Below are 24,046 nucleotides of genomic sequence, written 5' to 3'. Positions count from 1 at the left end.
CAATCAGGCTGGCATGGGAGTGGTTAGCGGGTCATCAGGCTGGCAGGCAGAAGTGGTTAGGAGAAATCAGGAAGGCAGGCAGGTGAGCAGTTGGGAGCTAGCAGTCCTGGATTGTGAGAGGACAGTTGGATGTCCTTGAGGGTGCAGGCTGGGCTGAGGGACCCCTACCCCATGCATGAATTTCGTGCACTGGGCCTCTAGTATAAGTACCGTATTTTTCGGACCATAAGACGCACCGGACCATAGGATGCACCAGTTTTTAGAGAAGGGTAATGAAGAAAAAAAGATTCTGAAACAAATAGTGTCCTAAAATATTTTATGTGCATTAAAACCCAACATCACAGTCATAAACACATGCAATCAACCCTGTAAAGTAAACAGCAGCATTTAGAACCATTTTAGAGCCGGGCAAGCACACAGAGACCACACAGAGCCGGGCAAGTAAAAAAACTTTTTTTTTACAGTATATGTGTAGGCTATATTTGGACCATAAGACGCAGGGACTTTTCCCCCCCACTTCTGGGGGGGAAAAAGTGCGTCTTATGGTCCGAAAAATACGGTATATTGGATTTTTGGAGGGCCTAGTTCCAGAAAGCCAAAATCTTCCCACTTTTTAATTATTTATCATGGCAAAGAAAAAAAGCTGTAAGCAAGATAGAAAATATGACAGACAAATCTATTAGGGGAGAGAGGAGAAAGGAAAGTTTAATTCAGCCTTGGTGTTGAGAAATTGCTTTCTTTTTGATTGGTTACATATATTTCAAAAGTAATCCATAAGATGTTTTCCTTCCATTTCTCAAAATAGAAAAAAAAAAAAGAAACTTTAAGAAGCCACGTTTTGTGTTTATACATGGATTTACATGTAAGTTTGTTAAACTTACAAAAAAAGTAAGTCTTAAGGTTTGTTCCCAGGTTTTTTAAAATATATTTTTTATTGATTTCAGAGAAGAAGGGAGAGGGAGAGAGAGAAACATCAATGATGACAAACAATCATTGATTGGCTTCCTTCCGCAGGACCCCTACTGGGGATGGAGCCCACAGCCTAGGCATGTGCCCTGACGGGGTATGTAACCATCTCCTGGTTCATAGTTCGGCGCTCAAACCACTGAGGAACACCAGCCAGACTTGCCAATTTAGTGAGAAATAATTGCCATACTACAGTGGATAAATTTAGGGTATGCAGCATGATGGTTTGACTAACCTATAATTGTGAAATGATAACCACAATAGGTTTAATCAACATTTATCATTACATGTAAACACAATAAAAAGAAAGACAAAATGATTTCTCCTTGTGATGACAATTCTTAGGATACACTCAACAATTTTCCTATATGTTGTATGGAAGAAAACTCACTACTCTTTATACTAAATCACTTCTAGGCACTTTTTATATTTCCACTAAAATTGCCAGCCATGCAAATTTCCTAAAATAAATTAAATCCCCAGTTGTTTATATAAAAACGGAATATTTTTTAGTTCATCATTTTTTTCCAGTTTTGAAAAATAATAGATGTACATCACTGTATAACTTTAAGATGTACAAGATGGTGGTTTGATCTACATATATTGTGAAATGATTAGTGTTAAGTTTTCTTAAAACTGATAAATTATACCAATTCAAAGTAGAAACTTGTGTTGAGCTGTATTTGTTACATAATTTTTCCTAAATATCCACATCTTGGCTTTCTAAAAACTAATAATTTATTTTTCTTAAAGAAAACCCAGTTTACACAGTTTTTAGTATTTTTAAGGATATGAGAAATGTTATATTGGATCAGTGTTTTTTAATTTGACCATACGTGGACCTTTTCTGAGGGTCTATAATTTCCTTCAAAATCTAACCATTAATGGATATTTGGTGTACTCCTAAAGTTAACTACTTAATTTAGAAATGAATAATTTTTCTCTATATCTACTTCATTTGAGCTTCCTGGGTACTTTTTTGGGAGGAGTTTGGGGGGTAGATTGATGTAGCAATAGCAAGTCCATGTTTTCTAAGTTATTTAGGATCTTATAAACTTCTAAAGTAATTTTTGTAAGCTTCTATCCATCCAAAGTACAATTTCTTTGTCTTTAAGTGAAATACATCTAATAATATTAATTGCCTGATTTCCTTTTATATCTCCCTTGTATGTTTATTACTATATAGTGGGTATTGAAATTTTCTAATTATAAGTATATAATAATTACATGAGTGAGATGTTTCTGTATTGAACATGATTTACTTTATATATTTCTAATATTTTTACAAAGAACTTGAGTTTTTTGTATCCCCAGAATTTGATTAGCTAAACATTGAAACATCTGGTATTTCAGTATATAATTATCTTAATTTTTTTTCTAAAAACATTAATATAGAAACTGAAAAAATAATTTGCATCACTTAGAAATTTAGCTGGCGAAAATTATAAAAGATAAATCAAATACCATAGGTAGTTTGCTTCTTGTCCTGTATATAATTTTATTTTAATAACATTTAAAGAATAGCATCTTTTAAAAATTTAAATCATTAAATCTCATCAGGAATTTTGTTACAAAGATGTTATGGTTTTATTCCCTGAAACTACTGACAGTCTAAAGAATGTTAAGCTTAATTTGGAAAAGTAATGAATAGCATATGTCATCTTTTCTTATCATTATTACCATTTATATATGACAAATTCATCAGAGATAAAGGGTAGATATTTTTGTTAGCTATTTATTAAAATTCATAATTTTATGTAAAATTCTACCCGATATCTCCCAAACTGCTTTATAATATTGTGATTTAAAAAATAGGGAATGATAAAAATTTTAGAGGCTGCTAACCAAATGCAATGAATATTAAGTTAACTTTGTAAAGCTCTTCTGTGTATTCTTGGTCATATGGGTGTGTGTGTGTATGTGTGTGTGCGTGCGTGCTCGCGAGCGAGCATATTTGTGTACCTGCACATGTGCATGCATCTCACGTGTTTAGTTGGGATGCTAGGTAGATGCAATGCCAGTTGCAGAACCCTGACAACCCACAGAATGTGCGTTTTATATACATGTGCAGTTTGTATAACTATATGGTAATACTCTGGCTCTGTCATTTCATATTTTCAGAAAGACTAAATTTTAACCAATTTTCTAAAAATTCAAGTTATATTTTTAGTGTTGCTTTTTAAGCATGTAGATTTCAAAATAAAAACTGAAAAATAGAAGCTATATCTTCAAAGCAGAATTCAGCCCATATACTTATGTCTATTAGGAAATACTTATGTCTATTAGGAAATACATATGGGGAACTTGAATCTAAGTGATTCATTTATTATTTTGGTAATAATGTATTTTTAATGTGTCTGTAAATTTTAAAAAGCACCTTAAAACTAAAGTAAGAATGTAACCCTCGCCTAAAACCTACCCTACGGTATTTTAAACTTACAAGTTCAGAAAATGGTGTTTTGTTTAATACATTGGAAAGAGCATTCCATTTTTAAATCCTTTATATAAGATTTCTTTTAAAATGGCTGTTCAATCTTTTATATTCAAAGTTTCAAATATTAATATTTTGAGAATGGAGAGCTAAATAAGTGAAATTCACTTATGTAAAAATTCTCATTTAAAGAAGAAAATACGTGATTACTGATAGAATGATTACCATTTACTTTTGAGTTTTAGTTGCATATACAAAATATCTGCCCATTATCATCATTGTATTTTGTTTTGTTGTTTTTTTTGCAGATAATTTACTTTCAAAAAATGTGCTTAAAATTGTTTTTCTGGCATAATTGTTTGGATTATGAAATGTACATGATTTATTTTAACACTGTAAACAATATATATAGGTTATTGCATCTCCTATATTATGGTGTCATGTGAGTAATTTGCCATTTCTTTCTGTTTTCCATTGAACTATTCAGTGGTCGGGAAAGATGGTAAGCCTTATGTGCTAATCTGTATACTGTGCCACATTAAATAATATCAAATCATTATTTTGTTTAAAAAAACAAATAATAAGGTAGACCTCCACATTTTCATCTTATATGGTTTTTTTTATACTTTAATCTAGATAGAGTCCAACAAATGCCAGCACCTCTTGCTATCATAAAAATTCAAAAATAATGTGGTTAATCTATAAGTAACCCATTAAATTCTTGAATGTTATTGAGTGTAGTCCTTGTCATGTTATGTTACAGAGAATAAAATTATAGTTAAAGTAGTGGCCTAGTGCATGAATTTGTGCACATTGAAAGGAAATTTATTAGAAGAAATATTTTAATATCACTATTTGCCTTTTCTTTATAATGGAAGTGTTAACCAAATTTACGATCAACAATGACAGATGGAAACACAGGCATGCGATTGGCGCCAATGAGAGCTTTATATGTATCATGCATGTGTGAGTCAACTTAACCTTTTATAGATAAAGGTTAAACTTGCTTAATTAGACCTGCTTTTTGACTAGGCTAAACTTTTCCCAGCCCAGTGAAGCAACCCAACTTCACTTTCAGGTAATTGTCAGCAACGCAGCAGTAAATATCAACATGAAGCAGATTATTATTGTAGATCATGCAGGGAGGAACAAAGGGTAAAATATATAGCTGCAGCAGAGTTTGACTATATTTTGTGCAGTGAGGAAACCTGAAGGCATTTTCAAGGTCCACCATTTCTTCTTTTCAGTCAAGTTTCTAAGCTTTCTAAATCTCCATTTTCCAGCTAAGGAAAATAAAATAGAATTCTACCGAGTCTCCTATCTACCTATTCTAGGACTTCTGTGAGGGTCAAATGAAATGAGGCATGGGAAAATGCTTCACAGAAATTTGGTTAAAGTGTGAAATGTTTCCACCTGGCTATGAAGCAAGTTGTGTTCCTGGGCTGAAGAAACTGCAAGGAGGCTGGTTGCTAGGGAGTGGAAACCAGGTGTTGCTTTGTGATGTCATTACCTGGACAGATACTTAGCATATTAGGCTTCTATATATATAGATATTATTTTGAAAGTTACATGACAGAACAAAAGTTTGTTTTTATAGAAGGAAAAATAAATGATTTTCCTTAATACCCTTTTATAAGTATTTTATTTTAAACCTCTTCTGAGGATATGTTAATTGATTTTTTATAGAGAAAGGGAGAGAGACATGGATTGCTTGCCTCCAGCTCATGATCTAACCAGGAATGGAACCAGAAACTGAAGTATGTGCCCTGACCAGGAATCTAACCTGCAACCTTTTGGTGTACAGGATGATGCTCCAGCCAAATGTGCCACCCAGCCAGGGCTTCCCTTTTAAACACCCTTTAAAAAAAATAGTATAAATTTGATTTTTTTCAGAGTTTATGATAGTTTATTATAAAAATCATTGGGTTTTCCAGAAAATAAGAACAAAAGTTTTTCTACTAATTTATTATAGTCAGTGCTCTCTTCTGACAAATCACCTAAATATTGTGTGTGTGTGTGTGTGTGTGTGTGTGTGTGTGTGTGTGTTTCTTTGACGAAAGAGAGAGATGTTCCTTTACACATTTATGTATTTCAGACAAATTAATGGAAGTACATTGTGAAACCTAAGCCCAAAACTATTGAGTTTGTATGTAGTTTTTCATTTTTAGAAAATAAACCGATGTTTTTTAGAATCTTGCAATTCGGCCTTTTATGAATTTCCTTGTAGGAGAGTTGTTAAATGCACCAGAGGTTTTCTTTACATCCACAGGAAACAGCTGAGTTACTTTTCATATTCTATAGAAGATTATAATGTCAAAATGGGATATTACATATGCAAGTGTCTAGGATCTATTGTTAATAAATTTGAGAACAAGGCTTGATTAGGGATAAATGGGAATTTGGCAGATTTACTTATAGTTAGTTTTGAGTTTATTATAATAATACCAAATAAACCATATTGGAATACATTTCCTCACTTTATTAGTTTTTCAAAAAATTTTAAAAAATATATTTTATTAATTTTTTACAGAGAAGAAGGGAGAGAGAGATAGAGTTAGAAACATAGATGAGAGAGAAACACCGATCAGCTGCCTCCTGCACCCCCCCCCCCCCCCCCCCCCCCCACTGGGGATGTGCCCGCAACCAAGGTACATGACCTTGACCGGAATCAAACCTGGGACCTTTCGGTCTGCAGGCTGACACTCTATCCACTGAGCCAAAAACGGTTTTGGTGTTTTTCAAATTTTTAATACATATTTAAAAATATAGAAAGTTTTATTTTTGGTACATATATAATAGTTTTCAAAAGCTGTACCATAAATTAGATTAAACGTGATAACATAATGACGATTGACCACTAAATTTCATTTAAGCACATTTGATTGATTTGACAGATTCTTATGTATGGTGACTGGTAGATTAAAAAATAACAGCTACTTAGACAAAATGTCCTACTTCTTTTTAGGCAAGTTTGTTGAATGTCCATAATGTGAAGGCCATTTGGGAAAATTCTAGAGATACTGTTATTAATTAAATGTTACATTTGATCAGGTCTTATCCTAAAATTGAGTGTTCTCATTTCTCTTACAGTAAGGGGAGCATTCTTATAATGGTGAAATAAAGCTTTTTAGCTTATGTTATAGGCACAAATGGTCCACAGAGCAAGGATACACTTATTTTGGGAGCTCCCTTCAGCTACACTTTAAAAACTGAATTTGTGTATTCTTAAAACAACCATTTTAAAAGAAGGAGATCGGTGTCATCAGTTTTTGGAGGATATAAAAACCATGTAAATACGGGTTTATATCAGATGGAATCAATAGTGGATCATTTGTTTTTTAATTGCCAAGTGTGTTTTGGTTCTAAAGAATAGATTGGTTTACAAGTGTAATCATTCAAAGACTATATGCATTAATTAGAGTGTTTTATGAGGTAAGTTGCTTACTTAATTCAATGATACAAACTTCATATTTTTAATCTGAACATTTGTAATATTCTGACGGATGTGTTGATATGTTAGATATAAAACATTAATATATATATAGATGAGAAATGTTACGTGTTTCCATTTGTTGTTGTTGCTGTAAGAAGATCCGTATGTATGTATTTTAATTCTGCCGGGACCTGGGAATAATGTGATACTGATTATTCCCTAATATCTTTATCTACTGTTATTTTTACCATCCTGTTTCATGATTTTATAAACTGACTGGAATTTGAGCCCTTTTGTTAATACACTTGTTTTAATTAACACACATGTCTATGTAGATTTCTTTTTCTTAAAAGGGATTGTTGGGGGCTAATTAGAATTTAAACTTAAAAATTGATATTCTTATTTTATAACGGATATATATTAAAAATAAAATTTCTTGAAAAATGCCTTTTATCCTCATTTAGATTCATTCTTTTTTCAGGGCGCAGCACTAGAAGATTTCAGTCATCTGCCACCAGAACAGAGACGTAAAAAACTACAGCAGCGCATTGATGAACTTAACAGAGAACTACAAAAAGAATCAGATCAGAAGTATTTTTCCATTAAGTTCTCTCTACTATTGTTATTCCTTTCAGGATCTATTTTGAATGATGTGTTTAAGTGTGATGTATAAGAAGTTTAAAAATCATTCATCCTAGTTGAAATATCTTTTTAGGGGAAAAAACACTCTGAAGTGTTAGAAAATTTTATGGTTGCTATGTCACAAGTAAAAATGAAATGTTAGAGTTTCTGAGATTGCAGATTTCTTATTGGAGCTAATAGTTTATGTTTATGCCTTCCAAAAATTTACAAAATCACTTGATCATTATCAAGAGTAGTTTCACTAACAATAACTACCTCTTATGCTTAGATAAATTTCATTTTGATTTGGTATATAAATTGAATTCAATAGATACCCGAAACTATAATTATTTCTTTTGTAGCAAAATATGTTGGTAAATAGTACTTGATTACTATGGCTTCAGATTCATTCACTCAAAGCTTTATTATTCTCCCAATTTTATAAAGAGATTCCTGTATTTCAGTTTTGTTTTAATGAGCATAGAGAGCTATGATGAGAAAATGGTTGTTACAGTGAATTGGTGACTTATTATCTGCTTTTACACTGAAGATAAAATTGGAGCTTAAGGCCCTAGCTCCGTGGTCGGCAAACTGCGGCTCGAGAGCCACATGTGGCTCTTTGGCTCATTGAGTGTGGCTCTTCCACAAAATATCACAGCCTGGGCGAGTCTATTTTGAAGAAGTGGTGTTAGAAGAAGTTTAAGTTTAAAAAATGTGGCTCTCAAAATAAATTTCAATCATAGTACTGTTGATATTTGGCTCTGTTGACTAAAGAGTTTGCCGACCACTGCCCTAGCATCGGCCTGCGGGTTGGAGGGTCCCGGGTTTGATTCTGGTCAGGGTCACATGCCTGGGTTTCGGGCTTGATCCCCAATGGGGGGTTTTGCAGGAGGCAGCCAATCAATGATTCTCTTTCATCATTGATGTTTCATCTCTCTCTCCCTCTCCCTTCCTTTCTGAAATCAAAAATATTTTTTTAAAAATTAAGAGTTTAAGGTCTGGTATTAGTGATTAAAGGGATTGTTAAGAATTATACATCAGATATAATTGTTTGTTTAATCATAAGAGAAATATGGCATTATAATCCATTCTTGCCATTTGTGGCAGTTAGGCTCTGTAAAGTCACTGTGAACACTGATTAGTGAATACCAAAACAGAAAATACAGGCCTCCAGTTATCAGCCTCTGGTCACAACATTTGTATCAACAGATCTATAATATATACATAGCCTTGTTTTATGTTTTCCTTAAAGACATGTTTTATTGTGTGTGTGTGTTTTATTGATTAAGGTATTACATATGTGTTCTTATCACCCCAGCGTCCCCTCTCCCCACTCATGCTCTCACCCCCCTGTTGTCTGTGTCCATAGGTTAGGCCTATATGCATGCATACAAGTCCTTTGGTTGATCTTTCCCCTTTACCCCCACCCTCTCCTACCTTCCCTCTGAGGTTTGACGGTCTGATCGATGCTTCTCTGTTTCTGGATCGGTTTTTGTTCATCAGTTTATGTTGCTCATTATATTCCATAAAGGAGTGAGATCATGTGATATTCATCTTTCTCTGACTGGCTTATTTTGCTTAGCATAATGCTCCAGTTCCGTCCATGCTGTTACAAATAATAAGAATTTCTTTCTTTTTTTTTTACCGCAGTGTAGTATTTCATTGTGTAGATGTACTACAGTTTTTTAATCCACTCATCTGCTGATGGGCACTTAGGCTGTTTCCAAATCTTAGCTATGCTGAATTGTGCTGCTATGAACATAGGGGTGCATATATGCTTTCTGATTGGTGTTTCTGTTTTCTTGGGATATATTCTTAGAAGTGAGATTACTAGGTCAAATGGGAGTTCCATTTTTCGTTTTTTGAGGAAACTCCATATTGTTCTCCACAGTGGCTGCACTAGTCTGCATTCCCACCAGCAGTGGATGAGGGTTCCTTTTTCTCTGCATCCTCTCCAGCACTTGTCTTTTGTTGATTTGTTGATGATAGCCATTCTGACAGGTGTGAGATGGTACCGCATCATCATTTTGATTTTCATCTCTCAGAGAATTAGTGACTTTGAGTGTATTTTCATATGTCTCTTGGCCTATGTCTTCTTTTGAAAGGTATCTATTTAGGTCCATTGCCCATTTCCTCCCCTCTCGGGTTTGTTTTTAAAAAAAAAAGTATTTTATTGATTTTTTACAGAGAAGAAGGGAGAGGGATAGAAAGTTAGAAACATCAATTAGAAACATAAATCAGCTGCCTCCTGCATGCCTCCCACTGGGGATGTGCCTGTAACCAAGGTACATGCCCCTGACCAGAATGGAACATGGGACCCTTCAGTCCGCAGGCTGATGCTCCATCCACTGAACCAAACTGGTTAGGGCCGTTTCTCATTTTTTGATTGGCTTATCTTCCTTTTTAAAGTTATATGAGTTCCCTGTAAATGTTGGAGATTAATTAAACCCTTATCAGTGATAACATTGGCAAATATGTTCAGCTATGCAGTGGGCTTTCTTGTTGTTCTGTTGATGGTTTCTTTTGCTATGCAAAAGCTTTTTATTTTGATGTAGTCCCATTTGTTTATTTTCTCTTTAGTTTCCATTGTCCTAGGAGCAGTATTGGTGAAGAAATTGCTTCGGCATATGTTTAAGATTTTGCTGCCTTTGGATTTCTCTAGTACATTTATGGTTTCCCATCTTATGTTTAAGTCCTTTATTCATTTTGAGTTTATTTTTGTGTACGGTGTAAGTTGTGGTCTAGTTTTTTGTTTGTTTGTTTTGTTTTCATGTATCCAATTTTCCCAACACCATATATTGAGGAGACTGTCTTGACTCCATTGTATTATATGTTATTGCCTCCTTTGTCAAATATTAATTGAGTGGTTTCGGTCGATTTCTGAGTTCTCTCTTCTATTCCATCGATTTATATGTTTGTTCTTGTGCCAGTACCAGGCTGTTTTGAGAACAGTGGCTTTGTAATACAGCTTGATATCTGGTACTGAGATTCCACCCACTTTGTTCTTCTTTCTCAGGATTGCTGCAGCTAATTGGGGTCTTTTTTTATTCCAGATGAATTTTTGGAGAGATCTTTCTAGGTCTGTGAAATATGTCATTGGTGTTTTAATGGGGAGTGTATTGAATCTATAGATTGTTTTGGGTAGTATGGACATTTTGATGATGTTGATTCTACCGGTCCATGAACATGGTATGTTCTTCCATCTGTTTATGTCTTCTTCTATTTCTGTTTTCAGTGTCCTATAGTTTTCCCCATACAGGTCTTTTACCTACTTAGTTAAGTTTATTCCTAGGTATCTTAATTTTTTTGGTGCGATGGTAAATGGGATTGCTTAAAATAAATAAATAAATAAATAAATAAAAATAAATAATAATAATAATAATAATAAAATATATATATTTATATATATATATTATTGATTTTATATATATATATATATTATTGATTTTTTTACAGAGAGGAAGGGAGAGGGATAGAGAGTTAGAAACATCGATGAGAGAGAATCATCGATCAGCTGCCTTTTGCACACCCCCTACTGGGGATGTGCCCGCAACCAAGGTACATGCCCTTGACCAGAATCGAACCTGGGACCTTTCAGTCCGCAGGCCAATGCTCTATCCACTGAGTCAAACCGGTTTCGGCTGGGATTGCTTTTTTAGTCTCTCTGTAAGTTCACTATTGGTGTATATATTGTTGATTCATTAACTTTAAACTCGGGGCTAATACCACAGTAGCTCATGCCTAAAAAGAGATTATATAACATGTATTTTCTCCTCACAGCCTCTTGCTCTTAGAACACTAGATAGCACTTTAGCACTATGCTTGTGGGCTCTCATAAAGAGAAAAATCACCAACAATGAGCACAAAAAGGACACTTGTTCAAAGTATCAGAGCAGAAATAGAAGTTGAAGTATCTCCTTGTTTGATCTCAGCTGAGAATGTACACACACATCAGATGACTCAAATTTTTCTCCACTCATTGTATGTCTAATGACTATGAAAGTGCCACATGTGTTCCTTTTTGGATTACAAATACATTATTAGCAAATGGGCAAATAATGAGGACCAACTCTATTAGTATTACATTTTTTATTGAGGTATATTTGACATATTAACATAATATTAGTTTCAGATGTACAGCATGGCTCAATATTTGTATATATTGCAAAATGATCACCATTTAATATTCATCATTTAGTATTTAATATTCATCACCATAATAGTCACAAAAATGTTTTTTCTTTTGATGAGTATCTACTCTCTCAGCAACTTTCAAATATACAATACAGTATATACCATGCTGTATATTACTTCCCCATTAAATAGTTTTTAAATATTAAAATATTTCTTACTAATGCAACATGTAAATAGTCTCTGGGAAATTATAACATATAACATAATATTTAGGGCTTACTATACGTAATAGACTGCCAGGACTTTAGAAGATACAAAAAAGTAATAACAGTACCTGATCCTACTAGGCTCACATTTTAGTTAGGAAAGATAAAACTCAGTGATTTTATCTCTGTACAAGATAGATTATGATAGCTGCTAATAGAGAAAATTCTGGGGGAACCTAGAGGAAAAAATAATGAATTCATACTGGAATAAGTAAGAGAAACATTACTGGGGAGATGTGGGGAAGAGGAAGGATGATGGTGTAGGATACTAATGTTTATTGAGGGATTATTTTGTACTAGAAATTGAGCCCAGCATTTTACATTGAATTCCTCAAAATAGCCCTCTGAGGTTGTTGCTCCTGTTATAAAGGTAGAGAAATTGAGTATCAGATATATCCATAATGTGGCTCAGATTAGGTATCTGGTAAATATCAGAGTTGACATTCAAACATTAGCTGGTTTATTTCCAGAAAATTGGTGTTAGACTTTGATGGGAGGATAGGGTTTTGTCAGATAAGAAATTAGAGAATTAAGGGAGAGTAGGAATATTGAAGGAAGAGAGGAAAAACAAAGAATAAAAGCACAGAAATGTGAATATTTTTTCAAGGCCTGGAACTGGCTCTAGTCAGAAGAGACTGGATTAGAAATTGTGTGCAGTATAATATCAGAAGATGAGGATGAAAAGGCACAGGATGAATTATATGAAGTGTGAAATGCTTTTTTACAGAATTCTGGAAGTATTGGAGAGTCACCAGTAGTTGTTGAGAAAGTAGGTGATACTATCACCTCCGTATTCTAAAGAAAGATAATTGAAAATTATATGAAGAGTAGATTTTATAGGAAAGACATTGACATCAGGGAGACCAATTAGAGGACTACTTTAAAAAAATATATTTTTATTGATTTCTTAGTGAAAGGGAGAGGGAGAGAGAGAGAAACATCAGTGATGAGAATCATTGAGCTGCTGCCTATTGCATGCCCCCTACTGGGGATCGAGCTCGCAATCCGGGCATGTGCCCTTGATTTAATCAAACCTGGGACCCTTTAGTCTGCAGGCCAACACTCTATCCACTGAGCCAAACCAGCTAGGGCCAGTTAGGTGAGAGATGTTGAAATCTTGTCTTGAAAATAGAAAAGAGTAGATGATAAGAATTACTTAAAAGGCAAAGTAGGTCAGACTTGTCATCTGTTTGTATGTCCAAGAAGAGAAAAATGGAGGCTTTCTACCTCAGAAGTATAGATAAAGACGTAATTAAAACAGTAAGAAAACATGAATTTTGGGCAAAGGTCGTGGTGTTGTTTTATGTTGATTTTTGGAATATGTGAAAATCTATATGGGAGTATCTAGTTGGATTTGGAAATCGAATCTAGAACTTAAAAGAAAAAGAGGTCTGGAGATGTATACTTGAGTATCATCTAAAAATAGGTGATATTAAAGCAATGAGTCAATTATTGTATATCTCACTAAAACTGGGAAATAAAAACAAAACAATAAGAGATCATTCTGAAGGAAGAGTGTAGGATAAGATGAAAAGAAACCTATGCCATTTTATGTAACACACATGTAAAGGATGACGAGAGGAAGAGGAGCCAGTCAGGGAGATATAAGGCAGCAGAGGTGAGGAGAAAGAAAAAGAAAATGTACCCTCCAGGAGATCAGGCAGGAAATGAGTATTAAAGAGTTTAAGTCAGTACTGTCAGCTGTCAGAGTTGAGGAGAGTTGATTGAGTCACAGTCTATTATTATTACGATTAGTGAAGAGGAGATGCATAACTCCATTTGGAGGTAGAAGGGCAAGTCAAAGATGCATTTCTATTTCTAGTATAGATGGGTGGGAGGACGATGATGCTGTGAACACTAAGAAAAGGTGGAATAATATCTAGATGGGAATATGAGTTTGATTTCGGATATGATAAGTTTAAGAATATTGAGGAATATATTCCAACCTTTGATTAAGCATATATGTATAGATCTGTATATATATAATCTCAGGAGCAAGAAATGAGAAATTAATCTAACTTGTTTTTGACATTTCAAGTGATTTAAAGGATGTTTCAAAAAATTACACACTCTATATACTTCATCAGATTATCTTTAATCAGGTAATATTTTACTAAACTTAAAGATATGTGAATCTTTTCAGATTAGGTTGCATGTGAGTCCCCAAAATAAAATGAAACTCTTTTATCTGGAAATAAATAGAGTGAATATTTAATTTTATGGCTTCCTTTTTGTTTTCAGAGAAGCACTCAACAAAATGAAAGATGTGTATGAGAAAAATCCACAAATGGGGGATCCAGGGAGTTTGCAGCCTAAATTAGCAGAGACCATGAATAATATTGACCGCCTGCGAATGGAAATCCACAAGAATGAGGTAGAGATTTGTTATTTAGCAGTTGTCTGAGATAAATTCATTTGTATAAACTTCATCATGATAGGTTAGTTTTTGCTAGAATTATCTTCAAATATTTTTAATTTCAGCGCTCATGAACTAAAATTAAGATATCATATGTTTAGTCCCTTGTTGAAGTTTTTAAGTTAAAAATGATATGTAAAAATAAACACTTAAACTATTTTTTATTAGCCATAAAGTAGATCATTAACCAAACTGGAATAAAGGTTTCCCTTCGCTAAGAATTACATAATCATAATTCAAAGCACATTTTAAATGTAGAATATCTTAAGAGCTTTTAAAAATATTTATTAAGCTCAGTTTTACTTATTTTTTTCCCAAGGCATGGCTCTCTGAAGTTGAAGGCAAAACAGGTGGGAGAGGAGACAGAAGACATAGCAGTGACATAAATCATCTTGTAACACAGGGACGAGAAAGGTCATTTTTTTGTATTTTATTTCTTCTTTTCTCCCAAACTTTTCTCACTTTTTTTTTTCTAAACTTCATATAATTTTTTTTCTTCCTCCCTCATTTAACAAGTTTGGCTTTAATAACATCAGTCTTTTAAACCTAAATTTTCTGTTTCTTTATAATAGCTATAGGTGAAGTATGAAATTTCATATTGCTGCTCAGTTTGTTTGTCATGTATTCCAAAGCAGAGCTGGGAACAAAGAAAGTTCTTGGAGCTGTAATCTGGAGGCATAGGCTCCTCAGGCCTGGGAGATGTCCTAATAGATGGAGTTGGGTAGCTAATGCCAAAGAAAAATTTAACTATCAACTTGCTCAAAGTTTTATGAAAAATGTATATTGTTAGTTTAGACCAGAGCTTCCAAAAGGCACTTTGCTAAGTTTCCATATCATTGTGGCGTTTCCTTATTGTAATATTTTTTTTATTTTTCAAAATAAAGTCCAACAAATTAGCCCAGCCAACGTGACTTAGTGGTTGAGCGTTGACCTATGAACCAGGAAGTCACGGTTCGATTCCCAGTCCAGGCACATGTCTGGGTTGTGGGCAAGAGCCCCAGTAGGGGCCATGTAGGGGGCAGCTGATCAATGATTCTCTCTCATCATTGATGTTTCTATCTTTCTGTCCCTCTCCCTTCCTCTCTGAAATCAATTAAAAAATATTTTAAAAAGTCCAACAAATTAGAATTTATCCTTAGAGAAGAAATTGAGAGCTCTTAGTTTACGGCTTACATACACTATAGTTTGAGTAAGTTCATTTTTAATTCTGAGTCTCAGTGTCCTCAAATATAAAATAGAGATTAAAATACCACCTATTCAGGTTTTTAGTAATAAGTGAAGCAATGTACATAAAGCATCCAGTAGTAAAAAACTGGTTATAGTATATTCTTGACAAATATTAATTTCTCCTCTCTGTTATCATTTTTTGAAAGAGTACATATCTTCATTATATACCAAAAACATACTGGGTTTTGTTATTAGATAAAACCTAGATTTTAATAACCTATTTGACTTGTGTTATTTAAAAACACATCTTTCACTGACTTACTTCACTTAGCATAATACTCTCTAGGTCCCTCTATACTGTTTCAAAGGGTAAGAGATCCCCTTTTTACAGCTGGACAGGATTCCATGTACCACAGCTTCTTTATCCACTACATCAGTAAAGGAGAAATTATCACATGATCTCACTTATATGTGAAATCTAATGAACAAAATAAATTGACAAAATAGATCCAGAGACATGAAAGCATGCAATAAACTTCACTCTAAGGATCCTCAGAGTGAAGGGGGTGGAGGGCAGGGAAGAGATCAGCCAAAGAACTTACATGCCTATAGGTTTAACCCATGGACACAGGTAGTAGTGGGATGAAGGCCTGGGGAGGGGACAGGAGTGGGAAGGAAGGATCAATGGGTTAAAAAGGGACATCTGTAATAATTTAAACAATAAAGATAAAATAAAAAAATATGTCTTTTCAGGCATACTGAAAGTGCTGTTAAATCTAATCACGTAGATTTCCCCATTATTAAAACCTTAGTCATTTGATTCTTCAGCAAAATTAACATTTCTCTCTCTTTGATTTAAAAAGTTGTAAAGAGCCTTAACCGGTTTGGCTCAGTGGATAGAATGTCGGCCTGTGGACTAAAGGGTCCCGGGTTCTATACCGGTCAAGGTCATTTACCTTGGTGGCGGGCATATCCCCACTGGGAGGCGTGCAGGAGGCAGCTGATCGATGTTTCTCTCTCATCAATGTTTCTAACTCTATCCCTCTCCCTTCCTCTCTGTAAAAGATCAATAAATATTTTCAAAATATAAATAAAAAGTTGTGAAGAAAAAATGCCTTTGGATTACTGAGTTGTTGTTGTTGGTTTTTTGTTTTTGTTTTTGTTTTTTCCCCCCCTAAGTTACTAACTTTCCTGGTAACATGAGTAGTTGAAAATGAACTTTATTAGGAGTCTTTGGGTTTTTAGTGACAGAATGAGATTCTCTACCTATCCTGGCTTAAACTAAAGAAAGATTTTATTAGCTGACTTCAGGGAGAGCTTAATCTTGGAGTTCAAATGATATATCCTCAATATTCTGTTTTCTCCCCTTCACAGTACTGCCTTCTACTGTCTTGGCTTCATTTTAAGGCTTCATATGGTAATCTTTCAAAGTTCTAGGTTCATATTTCTCCAGGTTCAAGCCCAGTGGAAAAGGAAGGGAGCTTCTTTTTCAACAATCCCAAGCAAAGGTCTTTGTGCATCTCTTATATCTGACTGGGTTACAGTCCTACTTGCCAACTCATCACTCTAGCCATACGAGTGCTGTGCTGAGACGAGCCCTCTGGAGTCAGGACAGAACAAGCCACCTGAAACCTTTTAACCGAACACGGTTCTGGGTGGGTCCCCTAAGGAATTTTAGTGCCCTCTTGCAAAAGAGGGTGTGATAAATCCAGAGTAATGAAAGACAAGTATCTACTACATCTTTATAGGTGATTGTGAGAGATGTTCACTGAATACATGCTGTGTGTCTAGAATATTGTAGTCTTTTAATTTCAGGAAATTCAACAATCATTTTGTTTTAGAAGAGATAGGTAGGTAGGTAGGTAGATAGAGTCAGTGTTTAAGAACATAAAGATTTAATTTGGGACTATGTCGTAGATATTTAATTCTCCGAATTGATCCTGAGACTATATGAAAGGTTCCATGTTTGTGATACTTGATCAGAGATAATTTTATGTTTTATAGTCCTGAGGGAAGTTACACTGATGACGCAAACCAGGAAGTCCGTGGGCCACCCCAACAGCATGGGCCCCACAGTGAGTTTGATGATGACTTTGAAGATGACGATCCCTTGCCTGCTATTGGACACTGCAAAGCTATTTACCCTTTTGATGGTATGATTTTTCTAATACATTATATATGATAAAATTGATTTCTAAAGTCTACATTTATGAATTATGTACTTTAATGTCTGCAGCTAAATAATACATTGTTAGATAATAACACTAGTTCATTAGTATGAATTTAACTGTATTACAGATAGATGTTCATTCCATACATGACATTAAAAGAAAATTACCTACTTTTCAGTATACTAATACAGATTATTATTTAATGATCAACTTTGGTTGATACACACTTTCCCCCAGAGAGGTGACTAATGCTTCATGTACTCAGTAAAGTTGAAGCAGCTCAAGCGTGTATCCTAACCCAGGAAGTGGAGGGTGGGCGGATGTCACTTCTCACTCTTCCTTCTAACTTGCTAACATTGGGAGACAAGTGCACGGCAAATGGCTTATCTGAATGCCACCATCTCCTCACCAGGCCACATTTTCAGATGAGGGGAGGAGAGAGTATGGTAGCTTCTGAGTGTGCATCTTTTCCTCTGTAAGAGTCGGATGACAGACCGAAGGGAGAAAGCCATTGTGGTCCTCTCCTGCAGACTTTTCTTCACCCTTCCCTCTCTGGTGGGAAAAGGATTCTGAAAAATCCTTTCCTCAAATCACAGAGGAGCACAGTAACACCTTTATAAATAAGTTGTTTTGTAAAATGGTATAGGAACTAAGGTCCTTCCCCATCCATCCATTGTATTGGTTTTAAAATTGAGTAAAGTCTTTAGTTTCTCCTCATTCTAAGAAAAACAACAATATATATGTATATTTTTATATACATATATATTTTATATATATGTTTATATATGTAATCATATTAGGTATATATATATTAGATATATATATATATATAAAATATGCAAAGTGTCCCCTCGGGAGTTTGACCAGGAGTTTGATCACTCGCTGTGACGTGCGCTGACCCCCAGGGGGCAGCACAGAATGAAGGAAGGCCCCATCTGGCAGCCCGGGAAGGGGAGGCTCAGGGCAACAGCCAGCAGCCTCTAGGGACCCTACCTGTGCAGGTTGGAAGGTTTGGGGATTGGGAGGAAAGAGCCCTGAAGCTGATGAGGTTTTAAAGAAAGTTTGTGCTCTCTGGCTATAACCATCTTGTTTCTACCATCACCAGAGTTGAGCCTATAGTTTTTTCTCTGTTCTCTCTTTAAGCTACATTCTTTTCACCCTCTCACTATCTTATTACTATTTTCCTGATCCACATCTCATCAATTTTCTATATAGATAGCAATAACACTCAAATTTGGAAAAGAGGTTGAAGTAGTGAAATCAGTTAGAGTAACCTTGCAAGTCATATGTCATTGTGGCTTAGACTTCATCTGTTACATGGGGGTGATATTAATGCCAGCCTGGGAGTTCACATGAGATAATGTATATGAAAGTGTTGGTTAAACCAGTGTTTTTCAACCTTTTTTGGGCAAAGGCACACTTGTTTCATGAAAAAAATCACGAGGCACACCACCATTAGAAAATGTTAAAAAATTTAACTCTGTGCCTATATTGACTATATATAAAGTAATTCTCTTGAATAGGAATCAAATAAACACAAAGAAAGTATTTTATAATTACTTTATTATGAAATATTAAGTAAACAAAATAGTGAAAAATTATAAAATTCTTGTCTTGTCTGCACCTACGGCACACCAGGCAACATCTCAACTAGTGTGCCGCGGAACAGCGGTTGAAAAACGCTGGGTTAAATTACATAGTATTGCTACAAAATAGAGATGTTGTTAATGAGAGTCAGTAGGCCTAGGCACATTGAAATTTAGTAGAGTTTCATGTTATTTTGTGTGTTGTTACTTGTAAATTTTATTTGAAATTATTGCTGTGTTTAAATTATGCTTGTACTATGAAAACTCTCATCTAGGACATAATGAAGGTACTCTGGCAATGAAAGAAGGTGAAATTCTATACATTATTGAGGAGGACAAAGGTGACGGATGGACAAGAGCTCGGAGACAGAATGGTGAAGAAGGCTACGTTCCCACATCATACATAGATGTAACTCTAGAGAAAAACAGTAAAGGTGCAGTAACTTACATCTGAACTAACCAGGCAGCTTTGTGACATAGGAATGATAACTTAAAACAAAAACATACTCGATGGGTGGGATAACATCAGAAAATTTAAAGGGCATCCAAGATTTATTGTTCACTATGTGAGCTGAATGCTCGATCTTCAAGATGTGAATATTACCACAAGAAACTGTTCTCGTTGATGCTTTAACGTGAGTGATGTTGGTGTGGAGCTTAATTGATGCCTTTTGCTTTATGTCTTGCTTAAGTCTGTGTGAAGGATTTGTGTTTTTCTGCCTTATAAAGAATGGGATTTGACCTATTGGGCAGGAATTCATAGATAAAAGTTACCCTCTCCCAAACATGTACATGCACACACTTGACTTCAGAAAACTCAGTGACTGTAGTCAATTCAAGTAATTAACACTGCTATGAAAAGCTATAAAAAGCTGATTCCCAAAGAGTGGTTTGATATAGGCATTTGAATTTAGCTACAGTCTCCAAGAAGACAAGTAATAATAGTTGGCTAATTGGATAAAATAAGGATATAACCATTTTCATTTTTCTCCCTATTAATTTTTTGTTTCCTAAAAGAAGAAAATAAATACCTAGCACAAAATCTATTGTAGGCAAATCAAGAGACTTGCAAAATATCAATAAATCAACCTGGTCTAGCTCTTAGGTGAATAAAATGGCTTTCTTTTGAGATCAAATAATATTTTCAGGAACGTGCGAGCTCCCTTTCTAATTAATCAAATGCTTTATTTTTTATCTTGAAAATGTCCTTTGGGAAATATCACTTTAGTGATTATTTAGCAGTTATAATAGGAAAATAGATTTAAAATAAGCTAAGATAGAGATAAAATCTTGAATGGGGGAGAAGTACTGGCACGTTTCATGTTGAAAAGAAAAAATAACTTTTGATTAAGTGGGCTGAGGGGGTTATCTGTACCACAGTTTAGATAGAGCATTTCCTCGTTTTAGCTGGGTCACCAGTTACTAGGATAGATACCCCCCCCCCCCCCCCCCCCAAATTCAACAAGCATTTGTTGGTAGCACTGTATAATCAAGGGTTGCGCAGTGCTGATTGTGCTGGGAGTGAAGTGAGGAAGCAGCGACAAGCCTTGTTGTTAATTTTGCCTGTGTTATAGATTTTTCTGGTGTTTGCAGTAGCTGACTATAAAATAACTCTAGGGACATTTAGGACGGACACTTTAAACTGAACACCCCTTTTGGTCTTACCAAAGGTCTTCAGTAATTGTTCTTTTCTTTTTCCTCCTGGACTGCAGGTTCCTGAAGAGGGTTTCTGAGGAAATGGGCAAGATGTTGAAGGAGGTTACATGCAGCTGCTTTTGGGGGGAGGGTTTTAGAGTTGTCAGGCTCAGAGAGAGAGAGTGAGAGAAGCAAGATGCATGAGTGCATGCAGACATCATTATTTTTTACTAACTTCATTAGCATTTCCATACATTGTTTTAAAAAAATCATTAAGTCCTTGAATTCCTCTTTCACATGAAGGGAAAAAAGCTAACAATGGCTAACCTTTTTTCCATTTATTTTAATGACGTCCAAATCGGAAAGAACGCAGAGCTGTCCAGTTTGTCTTACATTTGGCGGTCCCCCCAGCACCATCTCTAGCCCAGCTCTGTTTTAATTGGCTTTTAGATCCATTGTCTGTCAGAACCCTGGCCATCCGTCAGTGTCTGCCTGCGCCACTTCTGTGTTTGCTTAACATCCTGTTGCATGTGTGTAGAGATCGGGTTAGGTTTTGTCAGGCATGTGTTTATAATCCCTTGTTCTTGTCAAAGTCTTAGTTTTGTTTTACATCTGTAGCGCAAATCACATTGTCAAACATCCCCAGCACTAATGTTCTCATCCTGTTGTTTGTGTATGCTGCTGTAACTTCCCCACTGCACACATTCCAGTTGTGGCATTATGAAGAACTAGTTTGTGAACCTGGAGAGTATTTATGATAAGAAAAAGAAAACATCTATGCTCTAGCCTACAGCCCAGTTGAAAGAACTCTTTGAAGCGTGATACATCTTCCGCACCTCAGTCTGGGAAGAATCTATAGTCAGCACCGAAATCCTGGCCTAATAAACACAGAAGATACTCACCACCTCGAGACAAAGGACTGTTGTCAGAAGTCAGCTGCTTCCATTCAAATGCTGCCTTAAACTAGAGTGCCTAAATCTGTTGATTGCCAACACTACCACTACAGTATCCCACAAAGGGCTTTGTGTGTCAGCTCGGCGCCGCCTCCTCTCTCCCCGCAGGGCTGCCGCAGCTGCCCGCGCAGCCTCGGCGGGTGGCTCTTAGAGCTCTACCACGTTTGATGGTGCGTCTCCAAATTTATGCACCAGACTAAAGACATGTTCAAGTCCATTTGACTTTACTCAGTGTTTTTATGAGAAGTTTTATGGACCTCGCCCCCCATTGTCTTTTCATTTGGGGTTACCATGTTCTCATTTGATTATTACAACGATAGCCCGTCTCCAAGTGATGCTTTTGTTTGAACCAGATAAAAGTTAGTGAAACTTTGTAATGATCTATGTGCACTTTTACTTGTAAAATGGAGATTTCTGTATGTTTATACTTGTAAATATAATTGTCGTTAGTGCCCTATTGCTCATGTTGTCCTGCCTCGCATTTGTGGTTCTGTTAATGACTTGTATCTTAACTAAGTTCTTAGTGGTGTTTAATAGGGAGGTGGGCGGGGGGGGGGGGGGGGAGGGGGAGGGTGTTTCTACCAATGGAAGCTTCATTAATTTGGTTCCTTACTGTTTTGAGGGAAGAAAGAGAACGTGAAATGGTCTGTGTATTGTTGGATTTTAAGCAATATGTGTGACTGTTTTAATAATTTTTCCCAGTGTTATTTGATTCATACTAGTTATACTAAAGCTGAATGACAATTGTGTGAAACTTAATGTCTTCATGAGATTGAATATGCCCCTGTTACACAGCTGACATATAGTGTATTACTTTTGAGGCTAGTAAACTATGAAGTTTAGATTTTGAATCTCGTTACAGGGTTATTTATATAATGTGACATTATTCAATACTGACAGACTACATGCAGGAGTTTTAAATCCTAGTGCTACGCGTATCTGAAAGGTAGCAGTGAGGAGGAAATGTGGCCTGGCTGTGTTTGTCTTCTGTACAAAGCCTGAGTGCTCGTGTGTGTTTGGCTAGCAGCCACAGAGGGCAAAGTTTAAGGTTTTCTTGTAAGGACTAACTGTTCTTTTCAAGCTACTGTTTGTTTTTCTAAAAGCAGGATTTGCTTCCGTAGGAGGCAAGTTCCTTCACGTGGAATAGTGCAACCTGTATATGGGTTATTACAATAGGACAGACATTTGTACTTGCACAGTTTAAATCATTCTTAAATTTTGAACATGTGAATTGTCCAAAAACTTTAATTTTTCAATAATTTTTACTCTTTTTGTGCACATGTTGATTTCTTAATGGTAAGTGCTTTGTTTAAGATAGTGTTCTCTGTTGAGAATATTTTCATGAAATAAAACAATCTTTTCATGGTCGGTTAAGGTGTGTAATGTGTTATCTCTTATTGCTATGTGAACTAAAGACTTTGTTCTTGAATGTGCTAAATTCCAGATAATACAAACTAGATGACAAGTTACATAAGTAGGAACATCTGTGTTAAGCAACTGGTTTTGCAAAGCAGTTTTGTGAATTTTATTCTACTTTTTAGTTGCACTCATGCTTTCCCAGAGGAAAAAAGTTATTTCTTTGCAGTGAATTTGAGTTGAGTATAATATTTGGGATTGTAAGTCTTTGTTCTGCGGTGGCTACATTGCACAGACCTTCCTTGTGCACCACCTTATCCTTCGCATCCATGAGAACTCTCCCTGTGCCACACGCCTCAGCATTTCCTGTGCTTCTGCTTGAATTTCTGACTAGAGAGAGCACCTTTGTCTTCTGTTTGCCATAAATAGTATCATATCTGTCATTTTAGGAAGTCAATTTCACAAGGTTCAGCTTTTTAAAAGGGCAAATATGAGACTATGAGTGGTTACTGGATCCTGAACAATGAGGGATTGTAATTGTTGAGATGAAAATTTAGAGATCCATGCCAAGCTGGAAGTAGGGATACATACAAAACAAAGTGGTAGGAAAACAGTGTCAACAAAAAAAATCACAAAATGGAAAGGGCTTTTATTATACTATCTGAACTAAGATCAGGAAGTCAAATCCTACTTGTTAGGGAACGATAATATCCTTTAAAAAAAAAATACTAACAAAAGCAAACATATCTTTAGCCTTGCACAGTTTTTCTTTGTGAGGAAGATATTACGTGAAAAATTATAAACACCAAACCCATTTCAATGAGCTCACATACCTGGCATCAAATATATTCCTGTATATAGTCATTGTTAATATTCTAAGAAACTAGAAAGTATAAGAGATGCCAAAAGAT

General features: G+C 35.4%; 1 protein-coding gene across 4 annotated transcripts in view; it reads left to right on the top strand.

Moving 5' to 3' along the window:
* FNBP1L (formin binding protein 1 like) overlaps window positions 1-23,147 on the top strand; it is a 117,549-nt gene extending 94,402 nt beyond the window's left edge. Inside the window, exons 10-15 of one of the 4 annotated variants that reach the window (XR_014794068.1) lie at window positions 7,312-7,421; window positions 14,093-14,225; window positions 14,587-14,681; window positions 17,439-17,587; window positions 19,467-20,343; window positions 20,463-23,147. Coding sequence is in view for 3 of the 4 variants with exons in the window: in XM_084873431.1 (XP_084729557.1) it covers window positions 3,885-3,899; window positions 7,312-7,421; window positions 14,093-14,225; window positions 14,587-14,681; window positions 17,439-17,587; window positions 19,467-19,645 (681 nt within the window). In the remaining variant the exon portion in view is untranslated. Of the gene's footprint in view, window positions 1-3,884; window positions 3,900-7,311; window positions 7,422-14,092; window positions 14,226-14,586; window positions 14,682-17,438; window positions 17,588-19,466 lie in introns of all 4 variants that reach the window. The other 3 variants (XM_084873431.1, XM_084873430.1, XM_084873429.1) reach the window with 3 other exon arrangements.
* The last annotated feature ends 899 nt before the right edge of the window (window positions 23,148-24,046 follow it).

Source organism: Pipistrellus hanaki, assembly GCF_964339955.1.
Source record: "Pipistrellus hanaki genome assembly, chromosome: 2".
NCBI lineage: Eukaryota > Metazoa > Chordata > Mammalia > Chiroptera > Vespertilionidae > Pipistrellus > Pipistrellus hanaki.
Note: the sequence above shows the minus strand (reverse complement) of the source record. Positions and strands in the feature narration are given on the sequence as shown.